Source organism: Eumetopias jubatus, unplaced genomic scaffold (assembly GCF_037043125.1).
Source record: "Eumetopias jubatus isolate StellerSeaLion01/CBP00866 unplaced genomic scaffold, mEumJub1_p1.0 scaffold_9, whole genome shotgun sequence".
NCBI classification, from domain to species: Eukaryota; Metazoa; Chordata; class Mammalia; order Carnivora; family Otariidae; genus Eumetopias; species Eumetopias jubatus.
In genome coordinates, this window is record NW_028274815.1 from 35,907,955 (window position 1) to 35,922,371 (window position 14,417).

The window sequence follows — 14,417 nt, forward strand, 5'->3', positions numbered from 1 at the left end:
ATGTCATGGGGAATATGTAGTAGTGCCTTTCCCTACTTCTCAAAGTACAGCTAAAAACCATGGACATTCTGTATAAAACAACATAAGATTCTGAAAGGTGGAGAGAATGCAGACCAGTTGGGGACCTCAGGACCTGAAGAACACCACAGCACTGAGGTCCTTGGGTTTTCCTTTTGCCTCATCTATCCCAGACTGGATTCAGAAGAAGTTGGCAACCGAGAAATGCCAATGAGCACAGACCAAAAAAAAAAAAAGGGCGGGGGGGGGGGCAAGAAAAGTCTGTTCTTTCTGGAAAAAGGATGAGGAAAGAAGTGGCCTAGGAAGACAGAAAACTTTTAGATAATAACCAACCTACTCCAGCCGAAGACCCAAGACCAAGTGGGGAGGCTACACTTCTACCCTCACCAGTCTGTAACGAGGCTCCTCAATGCTCCACCCCCACACCACAGTAGTATTGAGAGGGTCAAGTCAGGACAGAATTTTCCAAACCAACTCTTTCCCCATCCCATCCTGGCAGTGTCCACTGAAGACGACGTGGGGAGTAGGCTTCCAATCCTACCCAGAGACAAGACGTCTCTCCCCTTCCTTGCTGGTGTGGTGTCAGTAGAGGTCTGGTAGGGAGTTGTAACCCCCACCCCCACCCCTATCTGGCAGAGTGAGGCCCCCTATCCAGGTGTCAGTAGAGGCCAATGATTTCCCTGCACTTCCAACACCAACCTACAGTAATAAGCAGTATCCCCTCAACCCTTTCTCCACAGAGGCCTGCCCAAACAGAAGTTTAAATAGGACAGAGTCTCATAACATAATACTCAAAATGCCCAGATTTCAACTGAAAATTGTCAGCACACACAGAAGGAAAATCTCAACTTGAATGAGAAGACAACCCACAGACGCCAACACCAAAATGACACAGATGTTAGAATTACCTGATAAAAGATTTTAAAACAGCCATCATAAAATGCCTCAATGAGCAATGGCAAACATGCTTGACACAAATTTAGAAAATAGTTTCACTAAAGAAATATAATACAGAGAATCAAATGGAACTGAAAACTATCACTGAAATAAAATCCAATGATGGAGTCAACATCAGAATGGAAGAAGCAGAGGAAAGAATCAGTGAAGTTGAAGATAATATAAATTTGAACAGAAAGAAAATTACCATGGATGGAATTGTGTTAACCATCCCCCAACCACTAATTCATGTTGAAGCCCTAATCAATGTGACTGTATTTAGAGATAGAGTTTGTAGAAGGTAATTAAGGTTAACTGAGGTCATAAGTATGGGGTCTTAAGCTGACAGGATTGGTAGCCTTGTAAGAAGAGAGAATTCTCTCTGTGCCCGCACGCACTGAGGAAGGATTGTGAGGACACTGCAAGAAGGTGGCCATCTACAAGTAGGAAGAGAACCTTCTTACCAGAAACCAATCAGCAGACACCTTGATCTTGGCCTTCCCAGCCTCTAGAATGGTGAGAAATTAACTTCTGTTGTGTGAGCCCCCCAGTCTATGGTATTTTGTTATGGCACCCCCAAGCAGATTAACAGATTTTGGCACCTAGAGGAGGGGTACTGTTCTAACAAACACCTAAAAATGTGGAAGCACCTTTGGAACTGAGTAATGGGTAGAGGATGGCAGAGTTTTGAGGTGCACACTATAAATATGGATGTTAAAGGCCGCTCTGATGAAATCTCAGACAGAAATGAGGAACACATTACTGGAACCTGGAAGGAAGGTAATCCTTGTTGTAAAGTGGTAAAGAACTTGGCTGAACGGTGTTCTAGTGTTTTGTGAAAGGCAGAACTTGTGAGCAAAGAAACTGTGGACATTCAACACAGATTTCCAAGCAAAGTGTTAAAGGTGCAGCTCGGGCCCTCCTTACTGCTTATAACAAAATAGGAGAGGCCGAGAGATAAATTGAAGAAGACTTGTTAAGCAAAAACAAAAACAAAAACAAAAAAACAAACAAACAAAACAAAACCCTAGAACTTGGAGATTTAGAAAATTCCATCCACCCATGTTGCAAAATAGGAGAAAGCTTGTTCTGCCTGAGAACACTAAGGGTGTGGCTGAACAACCATTTGAAAAAGAGATCATGGGTGTGACTCATGGGTGTGATTAAGTTCAGGCATCTCCACAGAAGCCAGGGATTATATCAGCAGAAACAAGCCAGCTGGGCCCAAGGGACAGAAAAACTAGACAAATGGAGGAAGACTGTCCGACTTCTTAGATCCTATAGGACTGGACAGTAAAGCGACTCAGCCATGAACATGCTTTTTGTTTCAAAAAAAAAAGAGTGACTCCAGTCAATTTCAGGATCATTGCTGCCTCCTGTTTCAAAGGGTAGGGACATCATCTCAGTTTCAATAGGCCAGCAGAGCCTTGGTGGTGAGACTGCTGTACCAGTGGGTCCAAAATGTGGGATCACTGCCTCAGTGGGTCTGTAAGGTGGGGCATCAAGCCAAACAGCATTTGCTCTCAAGACTTAAGATTTTATGGAATTTGTCCTGCTGGGTTTTAGACTAGCTGGGGACCTCTCACTCCTTCCTTCTTTCCTCTTTTGGAATGAGGATATTTATCACATGCCTGTCCCACAATTATATTTTGGAAACACATAACTTATCTGGTTTCGTAGATTCGCAGCTGAATAAGAATTTTGTCTCAGGATAAATTACACCTTAAGCTTCACCCATATCTGATTTGTGTGATATTTAGGTAAAGACTTCAGACTTGATGCTGCAATGAGTTAAGATTTGAGGGGTTGTTGGGATGGAGCAAATGTATTTTGCATAAACATGAATTTGGGGGAACTAGGGGCAGAATGCTATGGACTGAATTGTGTGCCCCCCAAATTCATATGTTGAAGTGCTAACTCTCAAAATGATTGTATTTGGACACAGGGCTTCTCAGAGGTAATTAAGGTTAAATGAGGTCATAAGGCTGGGGTCCTAACCAGATAGGACTGGCAGCTTTATAGGAAATAGAAGAGTTCTCTTTTCCCCTGCAAGCACCAAAAAAAGGCCTCATGAGGATACAGCAAGAAGGTGGTCCTCTGCAATCCAGGAAGAGAGCCCTCACCAGAGGCCAAAGCTGACACCTTGATCTTGGACTTCCCAGCCTCCAAAACTGTGAGAAATTCATTTCTGTTGTTTGAGCCCCCCCATTCTACATTATTTTGTTATGGTAGCCTGAGCAGATTGAGATAAAAATATACTGGAAAAAAAAAATCACAGAACAGAGCCTCAGGAACTTGTGGGACTACAAAGATCTAACATGTGTGTCATCAGGGTCCTGGAAGGAGAAAAGGAGTGAGGGCTGGAAAATGTGTTCAAAGAAATGATGGCTAAAAATTCCCCAACACATAAACCTACAAATTGAAGTTCAGAAAACAAGATAAACTCAAAGAAATCCACATCAAGACATATCATCAAACTTGTGAAAACTAAAAACACAATACTCAAAATATGCAATAACCTTCGAAGTTCCAATGGAAAAAAATATATACAAGGCTGTCATGTGCCTCTACCCAAGAATAAAATGGTGAAAGGTAAGTATTTCAAAGCCTTCTCGAATCTTTCACAATCCACTATGCAGTGTCAGCTCAGGTCTACAACTTAATTTGACTATGGTATGACTAAATCTAAAGTACAAACTACATACGATTGAGGTAAAATCTTTATAAATAAGCATATTCTCAGGTAACTTAGCTTAAAATAGGTAGCTTAAGATAGACTGAAAACATCAAAGGTCCCTCCTATACCTTCTCTTTCTAGGCTGTCAGCCTTGACCCCTGGAGTTAATATGATTCTTAGCAAGCTGTGAATCAATAACCAAGGTCTCCAAGACAAAAAGCGCAGAAGCAGACTGCCAGGCCAACGTTCCTTGGCATCAGGGTGGAAACTTTGCACCTGACCAACTAACGAGTCTAACATTTTCCCTGGTTGGGAGCACTCAAATTTGAGTAGTTATCTCAATCAACATTTCTTGAGTTCACTACCCCAGTTCTTTTTCTCGAACCTTCTCATCTATCTCCTAAGTGACCTTATACTTAAGCCTAAGGACAACTTTCCTTCCACCTCTACTCCCAAACCCTGGACAAACTCATTGTGAATTCTCAATCTCTTATTTCTGCCTCTGCAATTTCCCTAAAGAAACCCTCATCTCTTTAAAGCTTCATCTCCTTAGCATTAAGAGACTATCCAGCGAAGATCTCTTCTTTGCATCATCGCACACCCTATTTCTCCCACAAGGATTTGGAAGCTTACATACACCTTAGAGTGTTGGAAATAATCTTCCTCTTTCCCCAAGGAAATTCAAAGTCCTCTGCTGCACTGAAAAAATGTAAACCCCCCCCTTCACATTCTAAGTAAGCTATGCCTTGTATCAGCAATGACTTCTCAATTAATATCTTTTGTGTAATACACGCTGAAATTCCTTTGTAGCCCTCACACCGTGTTTAGTAATTGTTCGATAAATATGTTCTGAATGTACCACATTTACATAGTCTTTATCCAGTATGAATTCTCTTTTGCTGGCCAAAGGCTGAATGCTCACTAAACGCTTTTCCATATTCTTTGGTTTTCCCTCCAGCATGGGTTTTCTGATGTTGAGAAAGGGATGAACTCTGGCTGAAAGCTTTTCCACATTCCTTACACTTATAGGGCTTTTCTCCAGTGTGAGTTTTCTGATGCTTTGTAAGAGATGAGCTCTGGCTGAAAGCTTTTCCACAGTCCTTACACTTGTAAGGTTTCTCTCCAGTGTGTGTTCTCTGATGACGAATAAGGGCTGAGCGGTCGCTGAAGGCTTTGGCACAATCATTGCATTTATAGGGTTTCTCCCCAGTGTGAGTTCTCTGGTGTTGAGTCAGGGCTGAACAGTAGCCAAAGGCTTTCCCACACTCATTACACTCATAAGGCCTCTCCCCAGTATGAGTTCTCTGGTGCTGAATAAGGCCTGATCGATCACTAAAGGCTTTCCCACATTCATTACATTTATAGGGTTTCTCTCCAGTGTGAATGACCTGATGCTGGGTAAGGAATGTGCTTTGGCTAAAGGCCTTCCCACATTCGTTACACTCATAAGGTTTCTCTCCAGTATGAATTCGCTGATGTTGAGTGAGGTATGAGCTCTGATTAAAGGCCTTCCCACATTCATTGCATTCATAGGGCTTCTCTCCAGTATGGATGATATGATGCCGAATAAGGGCAGAGCGGTGACTGAAGGCTTTCCCACATTCATGACATTCGTAGGGTTTCTCTCCAGTATGAATTCTCTGGTGTAGAGTAAGGTGTATGCTCTGGCTAAAAGCTTTACCACATTCATTACATTCGTAGGGCTTTTCTCCTGTGTGAATTCTCTGATGCAAGACAAAAGCTGAGTAGTAACTAAAGGCTTTCTCACACTCATTACACTTCCAAGGTTTCTTCTCTGCACAAATTTTCTCGTGCCTCATTAGATCTGAATTTTAAGTTCTTTTTAAATGAATCACAGTTGTGTAGTCTCTCTCCTTGCTGTTGAATAAGTAATGATCTTTGACTAAAACTTCCCCCAAATTCATCACACTGGTAACTTCCCTCCCCAGAAGATTTCTTCTGAGTGACAACCTCCTGTATTAAATGTTTCTCATGGTTTTCCTCCTGACTCTCTAAAGAATCCTCACATTCACTGGAACTTTCCTTTGGAAATCTTTCTATTAACACACCAGCGGCTGATTCTTCCTCAGAAATACCCTGCTCTGGAGTAAACTCCTTGCTTTCTGGTATTGTCTCCCAGTCTGAAAGAAACAAAAATACACATGTATCATTTCCTACACGGGAAAGAAAAATAACTATTGTGGTAGGAAAATAATGAAAAATGTTTACAAGAGAACACAGGAACTTGAAAGCTCTCAAAAATAGCTTTGCAATTCTGAAAGAACTTGAGAAAAGAAAGGTGAGTGGGCAAAGAAATGCAACTGCACAAAAGGGAAAGAGTGAGCAGGAACTCAATACTCTTCTATCTAGGCAGGTAGGAGATGAGAAAGAATAACAGAGAATAAGACTAGGCAGAGGTCATGTGGGTAAATGGCAGATAAGATTTAAAAACGGGTGAGGTGGAGCCAGAAAAAGTCTCACAGGGATTGCCCACTCTTATCTCTTACTGGAGCCTCTGCACCTCATGTCTTGAGAAAGACCATCGTTAGTTGATCTCCTTGCTACCAATCTTTCCCCATCCCAGGATTTCCCAATCACTGCTAACAGACTAACCTTCAAAACCTTAAAAAAAAACTCTGTTGGTTCCATGGTCCCAAGATGAGACACCGATTCTCTAAGCTAGCATTCAAAGTGGTCCAGATCAGGGTGCTGGGTGACTCAGTTGGTTGTGCCTGCCTTTTGCTCAGGTCATGATCTCAGGGTCCTGGGATCAAGTCCCGCATCAGGCTCCCTGCTCAGTGGGGAGTCTGCTTTTTCCTCTCCCTCTGCCCCTCCCTCTGCTCTTGTGCACTCGCTCTCTCTCTCTTTCTCTCAAATAAATAAAACCTTAAAAAAAAATAAAAAACAACAACAACAAAGAAACAAAGTGGTCCAGCTCAGCAAATTCACATCATCACAAAGCTTAGTGATTAAGAGGCAAATCGAACAACTGGGTGGCTCAGTCAGTAAGCATCTAACTCTTGATTTCAGCTGTCACGGTTTCAGGGTCATGAGACTGAGCCCCATGTCAGGCTCTGCGCTTAGCACGGAATCTGCTTGGGATTCTCTCTCCCTCTCCCTTTGCCCCTCCCATCTGTCCTCTCTCTCTCAAATAAATAAATATTTTAAAAATAAAATAAAATAATAAATCTTAAAAAAAAAAAGCAACTGATCACCTCTGACTGCCCCACACCTAACAAACTTTAAAGACTTAAATAGAGGGGCGCCTGGGTGGCTCAGTCATTAAGCGTCTGCCTTCGGCTCAGGTCATGAACCCAGGGTCCTGGGATCAAGTCCTGCATCAGGCTCCCTGCTCCGCAGGAAGCCTGCTTCTCCCTCCTCCACTCCCCCTGCTTGTGTTCCCTCTCTCACTGTGTCTCTCTCTGTCAAATAAATAAATTAAATCTTGAAAAAAAAAAAAGCCCTATAAAGAGTTAAATAGAATGAAGTTTGAAAAAAAAGAGCAGCATGTAGGGAGAAGGGTCAAATCCCTAGATGCTCAGATTGGTTCCCAACCTGTCAGGACAACTGCCCCAAATCCTAGGTTTCCTAGTAAGAGTTTTGGGAGAAAAGCTAAAAATGTTTAAATATTTCCAGGCTTAAATGGTCTTTAATATCCATTCCAACCATGACTCTATATGAAATAAATCAATACAATACAATGTTCTCAACTGCATATAATCAGGGAAGTACCTGGAATTTTAGAGGGCAAATGGGTAGAAACAGGTTAAAGGCAAATGGACTTTCAGCTAAGGGGAACAGAAGAATTAAATCCCAAAATGTCCGTGGAGAACACAGTTAATGGAGGAAAGTAGGAGATTGCCTGTCTGGCGTTAAGGGTTCAAGCTGAAGGATAAAGAAGGTGAAATGGTTAGGCAGGTAGTAACAAAAGCCTTGAAAGCAGGGTAGAGGAATACAGAACTGGCAGAGTGGGGAATCCAGCAGTGGTATGCTGCCTCAGTTAGACAAGGGTAAGACTAAGGAACGTATAATTAGCAGGTAGTCCATTGCGGTATCCAGTTTGATAGAAATGATCAGGTCAAATTCATGATATCTTTCAAAATAATTTACCAGGACTTAATCAATAGTTATTACTTGCTCAGCATTTGGTCAGGTACTACTCTAAGCATTTCTTTTGGATTATTTCATTTGATCTTCACAGCAACCCTATGAGTTAAGTGCTATCATTATCCCCCTTTTATAGTTGAGGACTTTGAGTTACAGAGAGGATAATTCACTTGTTAAAGGTCACAAAGCTAGTAAGTAGTTAAGACTGGCTTTGAACACATTTACACTGGTTCCAAAGTCTGCACGCAACCACTACCCTATGCTTTCTCTACTTAGATAAAGAGGAAGGCAAGGGGAAACTCAGAGATCGATTTTTAGTCATTGGTCCAAGATAAAAAGTCACACTATCCTGCAGAGATAAAATAAAAAATAATATGAAAAAGCCTGGTTTAGAGCCTAATACCCAAGCATATTATTAACAAATATTAAAATGTTGACTTCATTTTTACCTTATTTGGGAAAAAGAATAGGTTTGAAAAGGGTGGAAATTACTTATTTTCTAAAAAAAAAAATTTAAAAAGTATGCATTTATAAAAGATGATCATCCACAGAGCTGGAGTGTGGCATGGGGAGAAAGGGACTTCACTTCAACTTTTCCATGGGTCTAGTGAAATCTGGAAAGGCTCCTCCACAAGCACCTCAAAGATGCTTTGATCCATTTGATACCACTGACCATCTGGGTTTTATGTTATCACTCACCTGATGCTTTTGATACTTCTCTCTCTAACTCTTCCCCACACTCCAACTGAGAGATTACATCAGGCTTGGAAATTGGAAGCCCTGTTCATGGGAAAAGAAAAATTCGTTTGGTAACAAGTGTTATTTCCTTGGTCGTTAGGGAAGATAGTATAAGAGAAAGAAAGAGGGGCGCCTGGGCGGTTCAGTCAGTTAAGTGTCTGCCTTCGGCTCAGGTCATGATCCTGGGGTCCTGGGATCGAGTCCCGCACTGGGCTCCCCGCTTCTCCCTCTCCCTCTGCTATTCCCCCCACTTGTGCTGTCTGGCTCTCTCTCTGTCAAATAAATAAAATCTCTAAAAAAGAGAGAGAGAGAAAGAAAGAGAGAGGTCAGTTCTAGATTTCTCCCTCAACAGTGCTCAGAAGGTAGGAAGATGGATATGGGTCTACTTGAGCAAAACAACTAAGTCACTTGTTTTTACCTCTCTCTATTAAAACAATAAACACCCATTTTTTTTTTTTAAAGATTTTATTTGTTCATTTGAGACACAGAGATACAGAGAGAGAGAGAGCATGAGCAGGGGGAGAGGCAGAGGGAAAGGGAGAAGCAGGCTCCCCGCTGAGCCAGGAACCTGATGTGGGGCTCGATCCCAGAACCCCGGGATCATGACCTGAGCCAAAGGCAGACGCTTAACCACCTGAGCCACCCAGGCGCCCCAAGCACCCATTTCTTAAAAGGTATCTGCACTAGAACTTTGTCTCAACATCCTTGGTCAGGGAGGAGAGAAGAAGGATGCTACCACCTAGGAAAATACAGTCAAAAGGAGTCCATCTCTAACTCTGGGAGAGTTACACATATATCCAGAAACAAAAGTAGACATTGCCTGTCTCAGGACTTACACAGCGATTAAGAATCTTTGATTCTCAGAGCTCCTAGGAACCGAGAAAGCAAAGGTACCACACTGGGTAAGTTCAAAGCGGGGGAGGAGGCCAACCTTACCCAGCAAGACCAGATGCCTATGCTTCTCAGGCACATCTCCCTGAGGAGGGTTCAGCTGCCCCCATTGGGCAAGAGCCTCAGCCATATCCCTGATCACCAATGACTCCTGAAAAACCAAACACACCTGTGTTCACAAAGGGATCTTCCAGGAGCCTCTGAGAGGGACTCAAACTGATAGCATAACAGAAGGAAGACAGGAAGGAGGGCTGGACAAAAGGACCTCTAACATCCCTTCCAACAGTAAGATTCTCTGGCGCATCTGTAGCCAGACTCACTCCTTGCGTCCATACATGAGAACTGCATGTAACCTGCAAGTAGGAAGGAACCTTCACTGTAAAACCTGAAGGGACCAAGTTATTAGTTTATAGATCGATAAATTAAATTACACAACTACAGAAATCCTTACCATTTAGACACAGGGAAGGGAGAAAATATAATTATGAGTTAACTATTTTCTCTGTGGTATGGTTTTAAACTGTAAGGGGTTCAAGAAACAGGAAATATTTTTCTCTCTAGTTTTCCTTTGAGAGTAAAATCTGCCCAATACATACTAAAGTTAAGACGTTTGCTATACATGTCACAGAATGTAGATTTATTTGTAAAACAGTATCTCAAGCTCAAATTATAAAAGTCACACAAGTGTTCCTGCCATGTCTCATAATGGCCCTGATCAGTGTGATACCTCCCCATCTCCTGCTCTGTCTACTTCTCCCCTATCACACACTACTCCTCCCACATTCCTTGTGCTCCAGCTGGTGGCTGCCTTTCAGCTGCTTGAGATGTGTGCCACATTCCCTTTTACCCCCTTACACAGGCTGCTTCCTGTTCCTGAATGCTCTCCCCCTGCCGCATCCTTTCAGCTATTTTAATCCTGCTCACACTTCAGATCTCAGTTCAGGTGTTACCTCCTCAGGGAAGGCTTTCCTGGCTCTCTGGACTGGAGCACCATGCTCTTCCCCTTCTCTTGTGTGATGCACACACTGAGGGGACTTTGTGAGTAATGTCTGTCTGTCCCATTAGACGGTAAGCTCCACAAGAGCAGAGGCCGGGTCTAATTTTGCTCACTGAAGCAACTCTAGTTATCTGGCACAGAGCAGAAACACTGTAAGTATTCGTCAAGGGCTGAAGGAAGAAAGGAACACTTGAAGAAGAAGAATTAGTAGCAACAGTTTAAATGGGGTTCTGTAAAAGTGGGTGTGGGAACAGAGGTGGGGAAGGGACGAGAAGGATGTCATACATTGCAGGAGTACAAGCCTAACCTGGATCTATCTTTTTGTGACAGGCACAAAGTTCAGATTCTCTCCTAAAATATAGGGCAAGGGAGCAGAGTGGGTAATGCTCATCTGAATCTGCAGCTGAATCTATTTCCTGCTGATAAGACAGACGTCTACTAATTTTTCTAATTTTATATAAAAAACTTCCTGTACAACTTTAATTGTGATACACTAAAACAGACCTGTCCCTGGGATGCTAGCAAATGAAACAGTTTTGTCTCTCTTTGAACTACCACTTTTGCCATAGCTCCCTGAACATACATATGAATATAATGGGTAATTTTGTTTGCAGTCAGCATTCTAGTGTTTATGATACAGCCTTCTAAAAATAAATGGTAAAAACAATTCATATAATAAAATAAAGTTAAGATAACTACCTACTTGGAAAATCCCCTGCTCAAAATAATTTTTTTATTTTTATTTTTTTATGTTGAATCTTTTATCTTGTTTTCTTTTAACTTAAATTCAATTAATTAACATACAGTGTATTATTAGTTTCAGAGGTAGAGGTCAGTGATTCATCAGTCTTATGTAATACCCAGTGCTCATTACATCACCTGCCCTCCTTAATGTCCATCACCCAGTTATCCCATCCCCCCACCCCCTCCCCTCCAGCAACCTTCCGTTTGTTTCCTATAGTTAAGTGTCTCTTACAGTTTGTCTGCCTCTCTGATTTTGTCTTGTTTTATTTTTCCCTCCCTTCCCCTATGCTCCTCTGTTTTGTTTCTTAAATTCCACATATGTTAACTGTTTAATACTTGAAGTATAAAATCACTACCCTTTTTATTTAAGTTCATGGTCCCTTAAGACCATATGCCTCAGGAGTGATCAACACAGCAATATAATTTATATGGTCTCCTCTCTTTACAAACAGTAACAGACTAACTGGCAGTTCATTTCAGACTTTAGTTTCCTGAGAAAACCTCAGAAATTGAACTTGTTTAAAGAGCTGCTGCTCAGTGTGCATGTGCTGGGGCTGGAAGACACAGCAAGACCAACTGGAAACTGTCCAGCAGAGGCTACTGACTCTCTCTCCCCTTTCCTCTGAAAGAGATCTACAAATTCAGATCAGAACCCCCAGCGTTTCAGACCTAAGCGCTGTGAGGCAGGTCTGAAGTTGTCAAATAGTCCCACTGCCTTTACCACAGAGGTGCCATTCTCCCAGGGTCTGAGGCCAGATCTTACAGAAACATTTTGACTAATTTCCCTTCAATCAGAGAGAGGCATGTTTCGTCTTGCTGGGCCTCTACAAACTTTTATGGGGTTTTATTTACCTTTGGAATAAGACCCCGTGTAGGTTTTCCTGCAGTGTGGCTACAACATACCTAAGCTTCCCTTACCACACTCTAGCTCACCCTACAGTGACACACATACCCCGTGAAGACCTCCAACTCGCTAACAGACTTTCTGCCAAAGCTGTTTCTCTCTCTTGGAATAATCCTGTGTTCTATTCTCCAGCTACCTACCCTCTCTTATTTTCCAAAGTACAGCTTTTATCCCAGTATTTTTTCCCCAAATACTCTAGAGGATGTAAAACCTCTTCCAAGGCCTTTTATGACTTATCTGTACCAGTCATTTCTGCATCTTTATATATATATCTTCTTGCTGATTAACTATTTTCCTTATCTCTGTCTTATTTCCTCAGTAAATTTTGCGAGTCAGGGAAACCGGCTTCTATTACTCTGCACCTGACCATGAGGCCAGTGACAGCACCAAAGATCTAAGAGTGAATTGAGCACTAAGTAGATGGAGAAGTAATGCTGGAGGGAAAGTTCTGCACAAGTGAGGAGCATTTACTGTCAGGTTCATCACTCATCATTTTATCAGGATGAACCCAGTAGTCTAGGAATCATAGCTGAGCAACTCCATAACAATCGAGGAAATCGTATTTCTGTTCTGAAAACAAGAGAAAAAAGGAAATTAAACCCACCTGGGATGCAGGGGTCAGCAGCACAGGGGTCATGCCATTTTCTTTTGGGTCTCCAGCACAGGGAAGGCCTGAGTCCTCAGAAAGTGACCCTACAAGTGGAGACAGGAGCCATGATGATTACTCTTGCTTTGCAGTAAACTTGAGGATACTGCCACACACAGCTACTTGTCACCTGAGAAAAGTCAACACAGGAAATCAAGGGACAATCCCACAACATCCCTGAATTAATACAAACATGACCATCGTTGCCTCCAAATCCTCCCATCTTTCTCTGCCCTTAAACTCTAGCAGGACTCTGCTATGAAAATCTGGACACATAAATTAAATACATATTTCTAACTCTCATCGCTGAGTGAGAATCAAAGTAATACTCAAAGTTTCTTTGTGTCCATCCGATCCTCGCTTAATGATTCATTCCTGTTCTATTCCAGGCTCACAGGATGAAGGAAGACTAGTTAAATTCTTCTTGAACACTGGCTTTTCAGATACAATACTGGCATTCTTAGAAAAGCAATGGGTCTTATGGGGAAAAAATCCAGGATTCTAAACAAATCTTGTGACAACTGGAATACTCACTTTCCCCATCTGCCAAATGGGTATAACAATCTCCTTCCTACCACCTTATGGGGTTCCCGTGAAGACAAAACAAAGTCATTGTCAAAAGCCACACTGTCGGATCTGGTGATTTTGGGTGCAAGGGAGGCATACATCATTCTTAAGAACAGCAGGGCAATGAGGTAGCGGGCTCTCCCTCAAAACCCCAACGTGAGACCAACCAGTTGGAAAGGGCTGTCGTCTCACAAAGACGTGATGCTTCTCCTTCCAGAGCCTGCCCCAGCCAGAGGGCAGCCTTTCCCCTTTTTTTTTTCTCTCCAGCAGGCTCTGCAGCCGCATCCCTCCGAAATTCTCACCTCTGCCCCCAGGCTCCATGGCGACTCCCTCCCCCGGCCCGCGCAGGTGACGATTGCCTTGGGAGAAGGGAGCAGCGAACGGGCGAGGGACCCCGGGGGTCCACCGCTCTGGTGCACTCGGAGGCCCCGAGACCCTCTCAGGGCAGCCTGGCGCCACGCGGGTGGCCCTCCCGCCGCCCTCCTTCCGGCCACTCAGACTTGGAAGGCCCCGCGCTCAGCCCTCCTCGACAACAGGCTCGACCTCCCTCACGACGCGGAGGAAGCCCCAGCCAGGCGGCAAAGGTATCTAGGAGTCCGCGGGGCCAACTTGCGCCGGCCCGAACTCGAGGCTGAACTACAACTCCCAGAATCCTCCGCGGGGCGCGGCTCACGTCACGGGACGCCGCTTCCCAGAGGACTCCGCGGGACGCTAGCCAGGCTGTCCCCCCTATTCAGGGCTGAGAAGCCTGCGGCGTGATGCAGTTACTGAGTTTCCAAGGGCGTCGAGCCCCTTAGGAAACCCCTTGCTGGCTGCTCGAAAGGCCGCGCCTTCCTCGATGCCGACTCTGGGCCCGGGCCCAGAAGATGTGTTCGGCCACGCTAAACCCCGCCTCGCATGGCAACTGTGATGGGCCGAGGGCCTGGCGACATCCCCCACCACCTACCCAGGATTCCCTCTTTACCTGCGGTACTCCCTCCGAGGGAGGCGCCCGCATCCCCACCGCTTCCTTCCTGCGCCTCCATGGTGTTAGCCCATTGTGACGGGGACAGAGATTATATAAAGTAATCAGGGGTGTGTATTCCAGGCTGCAGAATAAGGAAAAGTAGAATCTCTGTCCTGGAAATCACCTCAACCCAGACACAGAGCCCCAAGAAGTTACTAGTTAATAACTGGTACCGCCAATCTCAAG

At 43.7% G+C, this 14,417-nt stretch overlaps 1 protein-coding gene across 1 annotated transcript; it reads right to left on the reverse strand.

Annotated features, from left to right (window-relative positions):
- Positions 1-296: 296 nt before the first annotated feature.
- On the reverse strand, positions 297-9,471 carry ZNF892 (zinc finger protein 892). The gene is made up of 3 exons (XM_088026418.1): positions 9,413-9,471; positions 8,438-8,518; positions 297-5,772 (listed from the first exon to the last, which is right to left on the reverse strand). Exon 3 carries the CDS (start codon positions 5,449-5,451, stop codon positions 4,507-4,509), a length of 945 nt encoding a protein of 314 aa, XP_087882544.1. The 5' UTR covers positions 5,452-5,772; positions 8,438-8,518; positions 9,413-9,471; the 3' UTR covers positions 297-4,506.
- Positions 9,472-14,417: the final 4,946 nt, after the last annotated feature.